This window comes from Hydra vulgaris, chromosome 09 (assembly GCF_038396675.1).
Source record: "Hydra vulgaris chromosome 09, alternate assembly HydraT2T_AEP".
Classification (NCBI taxonomy): Eukaryota; Metazoa; Cnidaria; class Hydrozoa; order Anthoathecata; family Hydridae; genus Hydra; species Hydra vulgaris.
The window spans coordinates 34,563,064-34,577,627 of record NC_088928.1 but is presented as its reverse complement, the minus strand read 5'-3'; the positions used below and the strand labels follow the sequence as shown (position 1 = coordinate 34,577,627).

Here is a 14,564-nt window from a genome sequence, read left to right as displayed (position 1 = left end):
TTTATATCACTATTTAGTATTTAAAATTCTCTATCGTTTGATATACCACACAAATTTAATAAATCAATTGTTATTCAGTTATCAAGATTTTTTATTTTAACAAAAACTTATTATTTTAACAATTACGCAAAAACTTATTTGTAGAGATGTGCTCAATACAGCAAAGGCCAAAACCAAGACTAAGACCAAGACAATTTGGCTCAAGAGCAAGACCAATACCAAGACCGAGACAGTTAAATATGAGTCTCGAGGCTCGAGGCCAAGATTTGGTCTTGAGACCTACATCTCTGCTTATTTGTTCATTATCTCAAAATGATGTTTTTGGACATAGTGCATTTTCCTTGTATACCTACAATATATTATGAAAATTTAATACCAAATAGATAATTAAATAACTTGCATAAGAATTTAAGCATATTAACTGCGGCAAAAGACGGATCATCGCATAAACTACGTGCAACATACATACCAGGTGAATAATGTTAACCTTTTTTATTAAAACGAAAATGACATCAAATCATGACATCAGTTATTAGTTATAAATTATTTGTAAAATTAGCTACTAGTAATAAATTACTCCAGCAAAAACATGTATTCTTGAAAATCAAGAAAAAGTTTAAAAACAAAAGCCTAGAAGATTTCAAAAACTAAATAAGATTTAGGAAAGATGCTAGATTTAGCCAACAACAATATTATATCAGATCACTATAAAGATCTTCTTAATCTTAGCCCAAAGTTTGTACCTATCACACAAAATATTGCAGTCGTGGTGTAGTGGTAAGAGTACTTGCTTCTGAACAGAAGGTCCGTGGTTTGTAGCCAGCTACGGCCATATTTACATTACTCGTAGGGAAGGAGGCGTGAACTTCCTGGTTAAATGCTAATCAACAGTACTCAGTGATCAGACCGTTATGATTTCTTGGAACATCTAATTAGTTAATAATAATAATAAAAAATTCCATATATAGATAATATCAATATAAGGAATATTTTGATCCCATTATCGAAATATTTTTATTTTTATGATAACGGAACAAAAAACTTTGCAATTTAAGCAAACAAATAAATAAACAAAAAGGATGAGTCTTTCGGAATTTATCCATTAAAAGTAAAAGTTCTAGGTATAAACAAATAAAAAATTATGATGTTTTATTGAAATCTGAAGAGCACATCAGTAATATAAAAATTTTAATTACTAAAATGCTTTATGTTAATTTTCAAAGTTGTTTAAAAAAATAAAATAGATGATGAGCTTTTTGAAAAGATATTACCTTCTGATGTTCATTCGCCAATTATGTATGGTCTTATAAAAGCACCGTATGTGTACTGTGGTAACATACTACTGTCGCAAATACCATTCTGATATCTATATTTTTCTTACTCAACAATGGGTTTTTTGGTCGGCTGGCAAATAAGTTAGCCTGTCTAAGACGCCTTTGAATTGTTCTGTTAGACACATTTACATTGTCTAATTCTGCTTTATTTTTTGTAGCAGGTTTAAAAGGGTCTAATGATGAAAGTTTCTTTATCCTTTCATCATCCATTTTTGATATTTTTCTCGGCCTGCCGGGACTTTTTTACAATAAATTCCATTCTTTTTTTCTTAAAAGGGCATTTCCATTTCTGTTCGTGATTTTTTATTTTTCTTTGTTTTAGCAATTAAAAGCTTGGGCTTAATGCAATATGAATACTACTATGATTTTCTTAAAGAATATTTATAACAAAAGTATTTTTATCATATTAAAAAGTATTTTATCATTTTTTATCAGGCTACCTGAATAAATTAAATGTATATATATTTTTTTTTGCATAATAATATTGCTACAGTTTGAAAATATAGAATAATTTTCAAAACGCTATTAGCCAAATTCACGTCAGAGATCTGGGTCCATATTTTAGTTTGGAAAGTAAAATACTGTGATCAAGTAAAATAGTGTTCAAGTTTTTTTATTAGTATATTATGATTAATGGTATCGAAAGCTTTTGACAAATCAATATCGTTAATATATATTAAAAACAATAATGGTCCTAGGATTGAACCCTGGAAAACTCCACACGTAATATCGAGGGCTGCTGACTTTTCTATTAATACAAATTGCTTTCTGTTAGACAAATAGCTTTGAGTCCACTTAAATGTTGAGTCTATTATACCGTTATATTTTATATATACTGTGATCAACTGTATCAAAGGCTTTGGAAAAATCAATAAAAACTCCTAATACCAGTTCATCACTACCAAACAACTTATATATTTTATCAGCAAGTTTAATAATAGTATGTTCCGTAGAGCAATTGCTTTGAAAACTAATTTTTGAATAATAAATTGTTTTATCTAAAGTAATTATTAACTGTATTATAAATTACTCTCTCAAATACTTTTGAAAATACTGGAAGTAGATAAATAAATCGGTAGTTAGAAAAATTATTGCAATCACCTTTTTTGAGAATTGGATTAATTTTGGCTAATTAAGTTTGTCAGGGAATATACTATTTTCAAATAAAGATGATATTAAATAAAATAATGGTTTACTTATGCTGTCCATAACATAAGTAGCTATATTACTGGAAATACCATCATATCCACGTGACTTGTTGCGTTTAAGTTCAATAATTGCTTTATTAAATTCAAGTTTAGTTATCTTTTCATTACTTATACTAGTGTTGGGTTTTTCTCCCAAAAAATTATCAAATGTTTTATTTGGTTGCGCAATGTTAGAAACAAGAGAAAAAAGAGAAACTATATTAACAATACATTTGTTAAATTTCTGACATATTTGTTTCACTTGTTATAATTTTTTTATCGGAAATTAATTTTTGTGGTAAGCAGTACGCTTCTTTTTTTCTTCCCGTTAGTTCGTTTATAACAGCCCATTGGGCCATTGCGAGGATTAAGATTTAATAAGAGTCACCCTGGAAAATGTTTTCATGCTATAAATAAAAAAGTTCCAATAAATATAAATTTAAAATAATTAATGACTATTTAGGGATTTGAGTTCAAAAAATATTGAATCCTCTGTTTTAGGGATGAGGGGCGCGAGGATTGCATGTATATATATATATATATATATATATATATATATATATATATATATATATATATATATATATATATATATACATATATATATGCATATATTAGGGTGGCTATTAAAACAACATTTTTGAAAAAAACCTGTTCCTACCCCTTTACTTTGTTCTATATAATACTAAAACACTAGGTTTAAAATTTTTTTGAACAAAAAATTATTTTAGGGGTAGCTCAAGACCCTTACAAATTTGACTGGTCCCTAAAATTTTGAAAATAAAAGTTCTTCTAAAGTATGTTAACCTGGTACTCAAAAGAAGTGAAATTATATAAAAGCTTTAAAAATAATAATCAATTTACAAAAAATAACTTTATTCTTAAATAAATGCATAAAGACTATTGTTTTTAAGCTGAAAATAAAAAAAGTCATTATTTTCAAGTTTTAAAAAAACTGTTTTTGAAGTTTTTATATAATTTCGCTTCTTTTGAGTACCAGGTTGACATACTTTAGAAGAACTTTTATTTTCAAAATTTTAGGGACCAGTCATATTTTTAAGGGTTTCGAGCTACCCCTAAAATAATTTTTTGTTCAAAAAAACTTTAAACCTAGTGTTTTAGTATTATATAGAACAAAGTAAAGGGGTAGGAACAGGTTTTTTTCAAAAATGTTGTTTTAAGAGCCACCCTAGTATATATATATATATATATATATATATATATATATATATATATATATTTATATATTTATTTATACATATATATATATATATATATATATATATATTTATATATTTATTTATACATATATATATATATATATATATATATATATATATATATATATATATATATATATATATATATATATATATATATACTAGGGTGGCTCTTAAAACAACATTTTTATATATATACATATATATATGTATATATATATATATATATATATATATATATATATATATATATATATATATATATATATATATATATATATATATATATATATATATATATATATTTATATATTTATTTATACATATATATATATATATATATATATATATATATTTATATATATATATATATAATGTGTGTGTGTATATATATAATATATTTACACACACACTTTATCAAAATGATTACAGAATTTCTACAAGAGAAAAACTGGCCAAAACTTGATGGCAGAGCTAGTGAATTAAGTAAACAGCTACTTGAGTTGTGTGGGAATATATCTTTTTCTGATGACCCTTGCTGATCGATTAAATCTACTCAAGCACAATAAAAATGAGAAGAGAAAAGAATTCGCAAAACTCCAAGTAGATTTAGAATCAGCAAAAAAAGTAGAAAAATCCTCCAAACATCAGCAGCAATTGGGTTTAAGTAATAAAACAAGGTGCTAAAAATGCTAAAAAACCAGCTGACCAGCTTGCTGTAGCAAATGCAACTATAAGTGAGTTAAATGAAAGAGAAAGAAGAAAAAAGAACGTAATTATCTATGGAATACCTGAATCCGAAAAGGAATTTTTAACAGATAAAAAAGCAGATGATAGCAAAAAAGTCAAAGAGATATTTAATGTAATTGGCAAAAGCAGTGTTTCGCCAGTTTATGCAAGAAGACTAAAATCTAAAGATACAACTAAACCAGGTCCAATAATAGTTGAACTAAGTTATGTTTCGTTAAGAAATCCACTTCTTCTAGCAGCAAAAAATTTATTGACCAAAGATATATCCTTGGTAACATAAATGAAGGTCATTTGGTCATCTTTTTTGCTTTTATTATTAAAAGTATGGTTAATAACTTATTGCACAGTTACTTAAAATTTAATTACAAAAAAGGATGACACCAATAAAACTTCTGACTTTATTACAAATATTGATTGGGTAATGATGTTTGAAACTTTATCTGTTCAGGAAATGTATGACAATCTAACTCACTTTTCAAATGTATCATGTAATCAATTCATTCCAGTGCTTGACGTATCTCGAATAAAAAAACAAATTGCTCTATGGATCAAAAATCATCTTAAAACTCTAATTAAAAAAAAGCAAAATCTTAGATACCTGAATTGTGCTTGTAAATAGAGAGATCTTACTCTGTCTAAAGAGTACAAACTGACTTGCAAGTTAGTGAAAAAAGAAATTAAAATAGCTCATCTTGCATATGACAATGTTTTAGTTAAAAGATCCAAAACAAACCCGAAGCGTCTGTATAAATACCTAAACAGCCAACAACTAATCAAAGAATCAATCAGAGCATTAAAAACAGCTAGTGGTGATCTAACTCAAGAACCTAGAGAGATAGCTAATCTACTCAATAAATGTTTCCAAGATGTTTTTGTAATTGAAGAAGAAGGGGAACTTCCACATTTCACAGTTGAATTAAACGAGAATCATTCAAAGTTTGTTGATCTAGATCCTTATGATATCAGCTACGAAATGATATTAGATAAACTTAGAAATCTTAATCAAAATAAAGCATGTGGTCCTGATAATATGCATCCATTTCTTCTAAAAAACTGTGCAGAAGCATTTGCTATTCCTCTAACATTAATTATTAGGGCATCTTTAACTAATAGTCAACTTCCAGTTCAATTTAAATCAGCGAATGTAACACCTCTATTCAAAAAAAGTGATAAGACTCTTCCCACCAACTATCGTCCAGTTTCATTGACTTCTATTCCATGTAAAATTATGGAAAGTATAATTAGAGCTAAAATGGAAGAGTACCTGTATAAAAATAATCTACTAGAAAAAGCACAACATGGTTTCGTTAGAAATAAATCATGTACCACTAACTTTTTAGAAAGCATTGACTACATTTCATCAAGCTTAGATGTTGGTATTCCAGTTGATGTAATTTTGTTAGATTTTGCTAAAGCCTTTGACACCCTTCCACACAAAAGACTGTTGGCCAAACTAAAAGCATACGGCTTTGATGGTCTGATACTTAAATGAATCAAAGTCTTTTTAGAAAACAGAAGACAAAGAGTTGTTCAAGGTAAAATCATTTCTGACTGGGTTAATATTTTTAGTGGTGTACTGCAAGGGTCTGTAATTGCAGCACTTTTATTTGCTTTATAAATTAACGACCTTCCAAAAAAATTGCATAATGTAACCAAACTATATGCCGATGATACAAAAGTGCTTTCTCAATTATCTTCAGAACAATGCGCTACTAATCTTCAAAATGATCTAGATATTGTCTAAAAATGGTCTCAAACTTGGCTTCTTTTGTTTAACATATCAAAATGTGTAACGAGTGATGCAGAAGTTGTCGGACAAAATAAAAACGTCAATAACTTATTTATAAATAAAAAAACAAACTACTATTATATATTTTTTTAAATAAAGCATTTAAATAAAGCATCTTTTAATGAAAATATATTATTTTTTATATGAAAAAACACCACCATCTGCAATTGATCTCAATTTTGCTCTGACGCCTTTCATATGCGACTGTAAAAAGTTTAAATCAATCTCTTGTAGTTTTAGTTTAATGCAATCAATCAAAACATGCTCTGTTGAAGCTTGCCAATCTCCCTTGTAAACCTTCTGTGCCAAATGTCCCCAAAAATTTTCAATTGGTCGTGCTTGAGACATATTTTGGGGATTGGATTCTTTATCAACGTAATAGACATATTGGTCCATCCAATTTAGAGAATCTTTAGAATAATAAGAACTTGCTAAATCTGGCCAAAATAAGTAGTTAAAGTCTTCATGATACTTGTGAATAAATGGAAGAAGTCGTTTTTCTAAACATTCATTAATATAGATTGATGAATTGATCGCTACAGCCTTGGAAGTGCGAAACAATGGCTCGGAGATACCACGGTCAGATATGGCTTTCCACATTAATAATTATTTTGGAAATTTCTCTTTTTCTATAAAACAAACACTTTCTGGGCATGTCTTTTTGTTGTTTGTGTGGTATCCAGAATTTCCAGGCATGTTGTCCCCTGCAAAACAAAAGTATTTTTTGTCATCAATGACTTGAAGCGATTTTGTGTTATAGAGTTGGTTAACTAGTTTCCTGCTTCTTTTCTTCGCCTTTATTTGTTGTTCTATAGTGTATTTTAGAGTCTTTTCACGTTTTCTATATTTAATATTCATTTTTTTTTAACTGACGACCAATTGTCGATTGATTTACACTGAATTTAATACCTATTTTTCTCTGACTGAGTCTCATTAATTCGGCTTTCTTTTCTCTAGTCCAGGATGTCGGACAACCATGGTGCTTTCTATCAGAAACGATTGAACAGTTTCAAGTCTTTTTAGGTTATTATAGAGTGTACTTCGAGCAAATCCTTCTTTTTCAAAATGATTTATGATTTTTTTTTTTTTTTACATTAGGTTTATTTACAAAAAACATTTTTAGTCGCTTTCAAAAAGATTCTCGTTCAGCTGCATTTAACCTCATTTTAAATAATTGTGTTTCAAATAATAAAGTTTATATTTTATAGAACGTTTATGCCTAAGCATAAAACCACAAAAACTAATTATTATGCTCAAATAATGAAATTAGGATTTGTCCGATAACTTCCGCATCACCCGTTAGTTATGCATTATGGTCATAATAACAAAAAATATTTATACAATTTAAACAGTATTCAACTGAAAGAGTCAGATACTGAAAGAGATCTTGGAGTGCTTTTTAATGCAAATTTAAAATGGAAAAATCAAGTGATTAATGCTTCTAACAAAGCAAATCAAATGCTTAATCGTATCAAAAAGTCATTTGCCTGTTTCGAATGTAAATTACTTTGCTTTATATTACTTTTATTCGCCCATTACTAGAGTTTGCAGTTCTGGTATGGTCTCCATATTATAAATCTAATTGTGACTATATTGAAAAAATCCAGCACAAAGCTACTAAACTAGTATCATCAATCAGAAATCTTTTCTATACAAAAAGACTTGAAAAATTAAACCAAACTACTCAAGTGGAAAGGAGACAAAGAGGAGATCTAATACAAATGTATAAAATTATGAATAATATTGACAAATTAGAAAAAGGCAATCGTTTTCCAATAGTTAATAATTATACGAGAGGTCACTGCTTTAAATATTTCAAGGAAATGACAAAACATAAGCACAGAGAAAACTTCTTTTTTAATCGAGTAGCGAATGTATGGAACTCTCTGCCAGAAGAAGTTGTTAAATCGCCTTCAGTCAACAGCTTTAAAGCAGCAATTGATTGCTGGATGAGCAGCAATCGATCAATTCGGCTGTCAAAGTGTGCCTGATAACACACTTACAGCGTTTTCTACTAACTAACACTTGAAGGGAAATGCCTAAAATAATAAAAAACCTAAGAACTCATAATAAAAGCAAGAGGTGTGCTGGTTTGCCATCAGAGCTTCCAATAAACGATCTTCCAACTTACAGACAAGTGATTCAATATTCATATATTCAATATTCATTAATAAGTATTTGTAAAAATATGTATGAAGTAACTAGTATTAGTTCTACAGAGATAATTTCAAAAGTGACAAATGAGTTAATCAGTCTATGAAGTAGAATAAATCCTAAGCTTCCTCTGATCCACGAGAAGTCAGTAGCCAAAAAAATTTCTAGACTTCTTAAGAGAGTTTTATCTGCTGAAGGAAAATGAAAAAATGCAAACAAAAACAAGGAATATCTTGATTACAACTTTGAGCATTTGTTTGATTTGTTTTCTTGTGGTTGTGGACCAGTAGTAGCTTGCAATAATAAGTTAGGAAAATTGTTAATTTCATTTTTATATGCAATACTTACTTTTAGCTTGTGCTAATTTATTGTTTATAACTTGATATGATATTTTTTTATAAGTTAAATGCTAAATTAAAAAGATTGTAATGGATAATTTTACATAATTTTATAATTTAATGATATGTTTTTTTTTTCCGTTTTTCTGTAATGCTTTTTTATGAAAATGATATTAAATTTACTCTAATAGATTTTAAGTATTTTTATAATGCATGCAATTTTTTTATGCATAGATCTGTTAAGTGTAAGAATCCTTTGAATTGTAAAATAACACACTTTGCTTGTCCCTGTGAAAGCGGCAAAAAGGTGAATAGTTTTAATTTTAAAAATTAGACTTTATTTAACTCTTTAATCTGTAATAATTCGGAGAGCTTTGAATTTGGTAGTAACAATCAAATACATGTCAGAGTGAAAAAATAGTGTACTTTTGTCAGCAAAATACTTTATTTTGTTTTATTAATAATAATAAAAAAGCCTTAGAGACGGTTTGAACTGTGATTTTCTTAAGTGTTTAGGGTATTGTCAAATATATTTGAGACTATTTTATTGTATTTATTTTATTCCAGAGTTACTTTAACACGTTTATTATTGAACTGGGTAAACACCTTGTTAAAAAAGTTTAAAATTGTTTTAGGTACCCCCATTGAATAGAGAATATTTAAAAGATCAAAAATCGAAAATTGGAATAACAGGAAGATTTCAAATTGGTACAGTAGATAAAAAAACAGCTGCCAGAGAAAAAAGAAAGCAAGAGAGAGAAACTAACGAGACGATAAAAAGTTGTATTAAGTTGCCTGCTGCGGAAATTCAATGTGATTCCAATCTGGATACTGAGTTATTTGATAACAATAATAAATTTGAATCTGATCCAGACTTTTCTATAATCGTGCCAGTTGAAAAAAATTATACTCATTTAACAAATTTGGCAAAGGCTGCTATACGGTTTGAAATAAGCGATGCTGCAACAGCTGCATTGGCAACAGCTGTATTAATAGACTATGGTATTGTAAAAAAATTTAATAAATCACAAATAATAACTGAAAAAAAGATTTTTGGAGAAAAAAAAAGAATCAGCACTATCATAAGTTCTAAACACTTAGCTGATGTTAAAGAATTAAAGGTTATTGGAGTTGATGGAAAAATTAACAATTCTACATTAGTACATTCTGTCAGTTATAACACTGATGAAGATCCTATTATTGTTGCTTCAACAAAGAAGAACATCATCTTACATCTACAGCAGAATATGGACCAACAGTACAAAATTATTTGACTCATGTACTTATACCTAATGGAACTGGCGCTACCATGACAAACGCAACTGCAAATGTTTTAGCAGAATATAATAGTGTTCAAAGCTTAGTCGCTGTTATTGTAGATAACACAACTTCTAATACAGGTGCAGATAACGGTTTGGTTATAAAACTTGAAAAAATTCTTAAAAGAAGTTTGCACCTTTTAGGATGTTTGCTGCATCAAGTTGAACTTCCACTTCGACACATTATATGTGAATTAGATGGAAACACAAATGGTCCTAAGTCTTACAATGGGTCTATTGGAGATGCTGCATCTCATCAAACTCTTCATGAACAGCTATTGGTTGAGTTTGGTCCCATATATTGGGAAATAGAGTTGTTTGTTAGCAGTGAGGTTATAAGTGATCTTAGTGCAGACCAGCGAAAGCTTTATGAGTACTGTGTAGGTATCTCAAAAAGGTTTTATATCTAAAAAATTTCTTGCAAAAAAACCTGGACCAATTTTTCATGCTAGATGGCTAACTCTAGCCTTAAAAATAATGATGGTTTATGTTAGGATTGATAAACCATCTCCTGATTTATTAGTAATAACTAAATGTATTGTTCAAGTCTATTGTGTAATGTGGTTTGCTATTAAGCGCTCCGGAAAATACAAAGATGCTTGTCAACTTCTGTACAAAACCATTCAATTAGTCAAGCTTCAAGACAGCAGGATTCAGAGCATTGTTTTTAAGAACTTACAAGGAAATTCATATTGTTGTTTGCAAGAAAATTTCCTGTACTGCATGCTGCTGGATGATAATCTGAATATAAGAAATCAAGCCTTTTAAACCAAAGCTTAAGCCGAAATCCATAATGAAAACACATTTTGATGCTTAGTCTTGGGATTATCTTATTTCTGTTGATGATATTCAGGTTAAGCCCCCAACAACTCTTTGCATAACGTCAGAAAATCTGAGAGAGGCTATTAAATCAAACCTAAAACTTTGTGTAATAGATATGCCTATCAATTCTCAATTTGTGGAGAGAGCAGTCAAATTAACCTCAGAGGCATCTAAACAGGTTTATGGTTACAAAAAGAGACACAAATTCATTTTGACTAAAACCCAAAGTCGAAGAGAGAATAAAAGAAACGTAAAAAAGTGTGACTATTTTATAAAATGAATGTCTAGTATGTTAGTTATACTTTTTGTTTATTTGTTTTTTCTTTAACTGCTGAATGAAATATTTAATGTAGTCAATAATCTAAGTATAGTTCTATAGATATTAAATTCCTAATTACATAGACTTCCAGGGCCGGTTTTCTAGGGAGGGGAGCAGTTTGTGAAATGGACACAGGCTCCACGATTTAGGGGCCCCCAAACGCAAATGAACTTCTTATTTAAAGTTTTTTTTTGTAATTAATTTAACAACTATTCAGAATGACTAAAAATACGCATAAAATTATTGTAATTATTAAAAATTTGATTTAGTCTTAGTTTTCGATAGTTTTTCTGTTTTTTATCTTTGAAACCTTTTTTTTCAACCAACTGCAAAAATTCAAGCAGCCTGTTAGTATAAAATTATATTTATATCTGTGGGCCCCTAAAATTATTATTGCACCCGGGCACCAGAAGTAGAAAACCGGGGTTTTAGACCGCTAAAAAATAGGCTATAAAACATATCAAAATGGCTAAAAAGTGTGATTAAATCCAATTTCCCGAAGGGAAAATAACTTCAAAAAAAGTAAATGTTATTGTTTTGTGTTATTAACATTGCAATAAACAAATGCCAGGGTGACTCTTTATGATTTAAAAAAAAAACACCTAGTAGGCAGTGGCCCAACAGCCCAAGTCCTCTTTATGTCGAATTTATGCTTATCAAGCTGATTAGAAAAATATCTTATTTTTGCGTCTTTTATACAATGTTGAAAAAACTTTTTATAGTTTTTGTAGATTTTTTCATCATCTTTAATTTTTGATTTTAAAAATTTTACGTAAAAGTTTTTGTTTTCTTTTGATGCTTTAATTAAAGTTACTGTTATCCATGGATTCTTATACCCTTCTTTTTTTATTTTTGTAGTTATTTTTGGGCATATACTATCAAAGATATTTTGAAATGTGCATGAGAAATTATCAAAGACAATATTAGGATCTGTTGATGAATAAATATACTATTTAGTGTATATTTCTGGCAATGCACTGCCACCACCACTGCAGTGGTGGATTAGGGTTTAGTGTCGTGAAGGATGGGAAAGGGATATTATAATGATTAGGGGGTGGCATATTACTCCTAGAAAATTTTTTTTCAAAAATGCACTTTTGATTAATATGTTTTACCGATGCTTTTATGTTCCTTTTATCATAACCATTAAGTACGTTTAAGAAACTACCCAGCCGGCAAACAACGTTGAACTAACGCTGAAACCGGTAAATTTGCGTTGATTCAACGTTTAGAATAAAAAATTTTTCAACGTTGATTTATCAACCGGGGTCAATAATGTCATTTTTTATGTTAAATAGCAACTATTTGCTAAAGCAATTTTTTATAATCCCTTGCACATTCAGGCGTTAACCAGTTTTGCAGACCAAGAATGGGTATTTTGAACAATATACTTCTATTAAGAAATAAAAAAGAGGAGTTAAAGAAGAGCTTTGATCAAATTTTAAACATTTTTGAGGATAAAAGGGGATTTTAAGACGTGGTTTTTAAAAAAGAGGACTTTAGAGGATTTTAGAGGAGCTGTGATCACCTTGATTATAAATGATGTAAGAATCCAATACTGTTCTTGATTACCTCACCATCATTTTGTGTATTCAATCTTTTGAAGACGTTCCACCAACTAATTGTAATGGGTTTATCTGTAAAAAACATGAAGTAATTCTAATATTATGTTTGTGGAGATATATTATATTGTGAAAAAACCACACTAGTTGAAACCTGGATGCAAAATTAAAAAAAAAGATATATTTATATATTTACCTAAAGATTTGTTCAATGAAAAACTGGAGATCAGGTGCATTGACACTTCATCTAAATCTTTGATAACTGAACCTGTAAAATAAATTACATTTATATTTTTAGGTATAAAAATTAAAATTTATATAATCCAAGCACATAAAAGTAATACCTATGTAATATGTAATAATAAAAGTAGTACTTGGGAAATAATCAAGAAATTCTCTTTGTTTATGTTTTCTTTTTCGTAAATAGACATTCTTATTATCACATTTTTCTTTTGTAGTTGTGAATTCAAATTTTTCACAATCCTGTTTGCTTTCTTTGGAATTGAAGCAGTTATATGAATAGTTATATATTTTGTATCAACAAAATAACTCTTCTTACCACAATATTTAAAAAATAATAATTGTAATATATTGATGTAATACCCCCTCGTCACAAAGTTGTTACACTTAAGAAGCAAGTTTTGTATGAGTCGTCACAAAACCAATAACCCCCCCTCCTTTATAGCGTGATGTAATTTATCGACGACCCCAAAGCAAACAGGATTGTGAAAAATTTGAATTCACTATAAAAGAAAAATGTGATAATGAGAATTACTAATTATAATTTGTCTATTTACAAAAAAGAAAACATAAACAAAGAGAATTTCTTCATTATTTCCCAAGTACTACTTTTATTATTACATATTACATAGGTATTTAATGTGCTTGGATTATATAAATTTCAATTTTTATACCTAAAAATAAAAATGTAATTATATTTTACAGGTTCAGTTATCAAAGATTTAGATGAAGTGTCAATGTACCTGACCTCCTGTTTTTCATTGATCAAATCTATAGGTAAATATATATATATATATATATATATATATATATATATATATATATATATATATATATATATATATATATATATATACATTTTTTTTTAAATTTGCATCCAGGTTTCAACTTGTGTGGTTTTTTCCACAATATAATATATCTCAACAAACATAATATTAGAATTACTTCATGTTTTTTTACAAATAAATCAATTACAATTAGTTGGTGGAACGTCTTCAAAAGATTGAATACACAAAATGATGCTGAGGTAATCAAGAACAGTATTGGATTCTTACATCATTTATAATCAAGGTGACCACAGCTCCTCTAAAATTCTCTAAAGTCCTCGTTTTTAAAAAACCACGTCTAAAATCCTCTATTATCCTCAAAAAAGTTTAAAATTTGATCAAAGCTCTTCTTTAACTCCTCTTTTTTATTTCTTAATAGATGTGTAATGTTCAAAATGCCCATTCTTGGTCTGCAAAACTGGTTAGCGCCTGAAGTTGCAAGGGATTGTAAAAAGTTGCTTTAGCAAACGCATGCTATTTAACATAAAAAATGATATTATTGACCCCTTTCCAAGCCCCATAAGTGTAAAAACATGGACGTTAAACCTTAATTAAAGCAAAAAAAATCCTCTAAATTAGATGCAAAATCTCCTCTAAAATCCTATTATGAAAATTTTATGTGGCCACCCGATAATTATATTTCAATGTTAGAAAAGTTTAATATTATGATTATTAATTTATTTCAAAAAAGGTTGCTTCATTT

The 14,564-nt window shown here is 28.5% G+C and overlaps 2 protein-coding genes across 3 annotated transcripts; one reads left to right on the top strand and one right to left on the bottom strand.

Moving 5' to 3' along the window:
• Positions 1–6,412: 6,412 nt before the first annotated feature.
• On the bottom strand, positions 6,413–6,880 carry LOC136085428 (uncharacterized). Its single transcript, XM_065806733.1, has one exon. The coding sequence runs from the start codon at positions 6,878–6,880 to the stop codon at positions 6,413–6,415; it is 468 nt and encodes a 155-aa protein (XP_065662805.1).
• Positions 6,881–7,237: 357 nt separating this feature from the next.
• LOC136084744 (uncharacterized) lies at positions 7,238–11,270 on the top strand. Of its 2 annotated transcripts, XM_065805484.1 has the most exons (3): positions 7,238–8,740; positions 9,007–9,079; positions 9,408–11,270. In XM_065805484.1, the coding sequence occupies exon 3, from the start codon at positions 10,082–10,084 to the stop codon at positions 10,499–10,501; it is 420 nt and encodes a 139-aa protein (XP_065661556.1). In that variant the 5' UTR covers positions 7,238–8,740; positions 9,007–9,079; positions 9,408–10,081; the 3' UTR covers positions 10,502–11,270. The 2 variants fall into 2 exon arrangements, with proteins under 2 accessions (XP_065661556.1, XP_065661555.1); XM_065805483.1 differs by having other exon boundaries at positions 7,556–9,079.
• Positions 11,271–14,564: the final 3,294 nt, after the last annotated feature.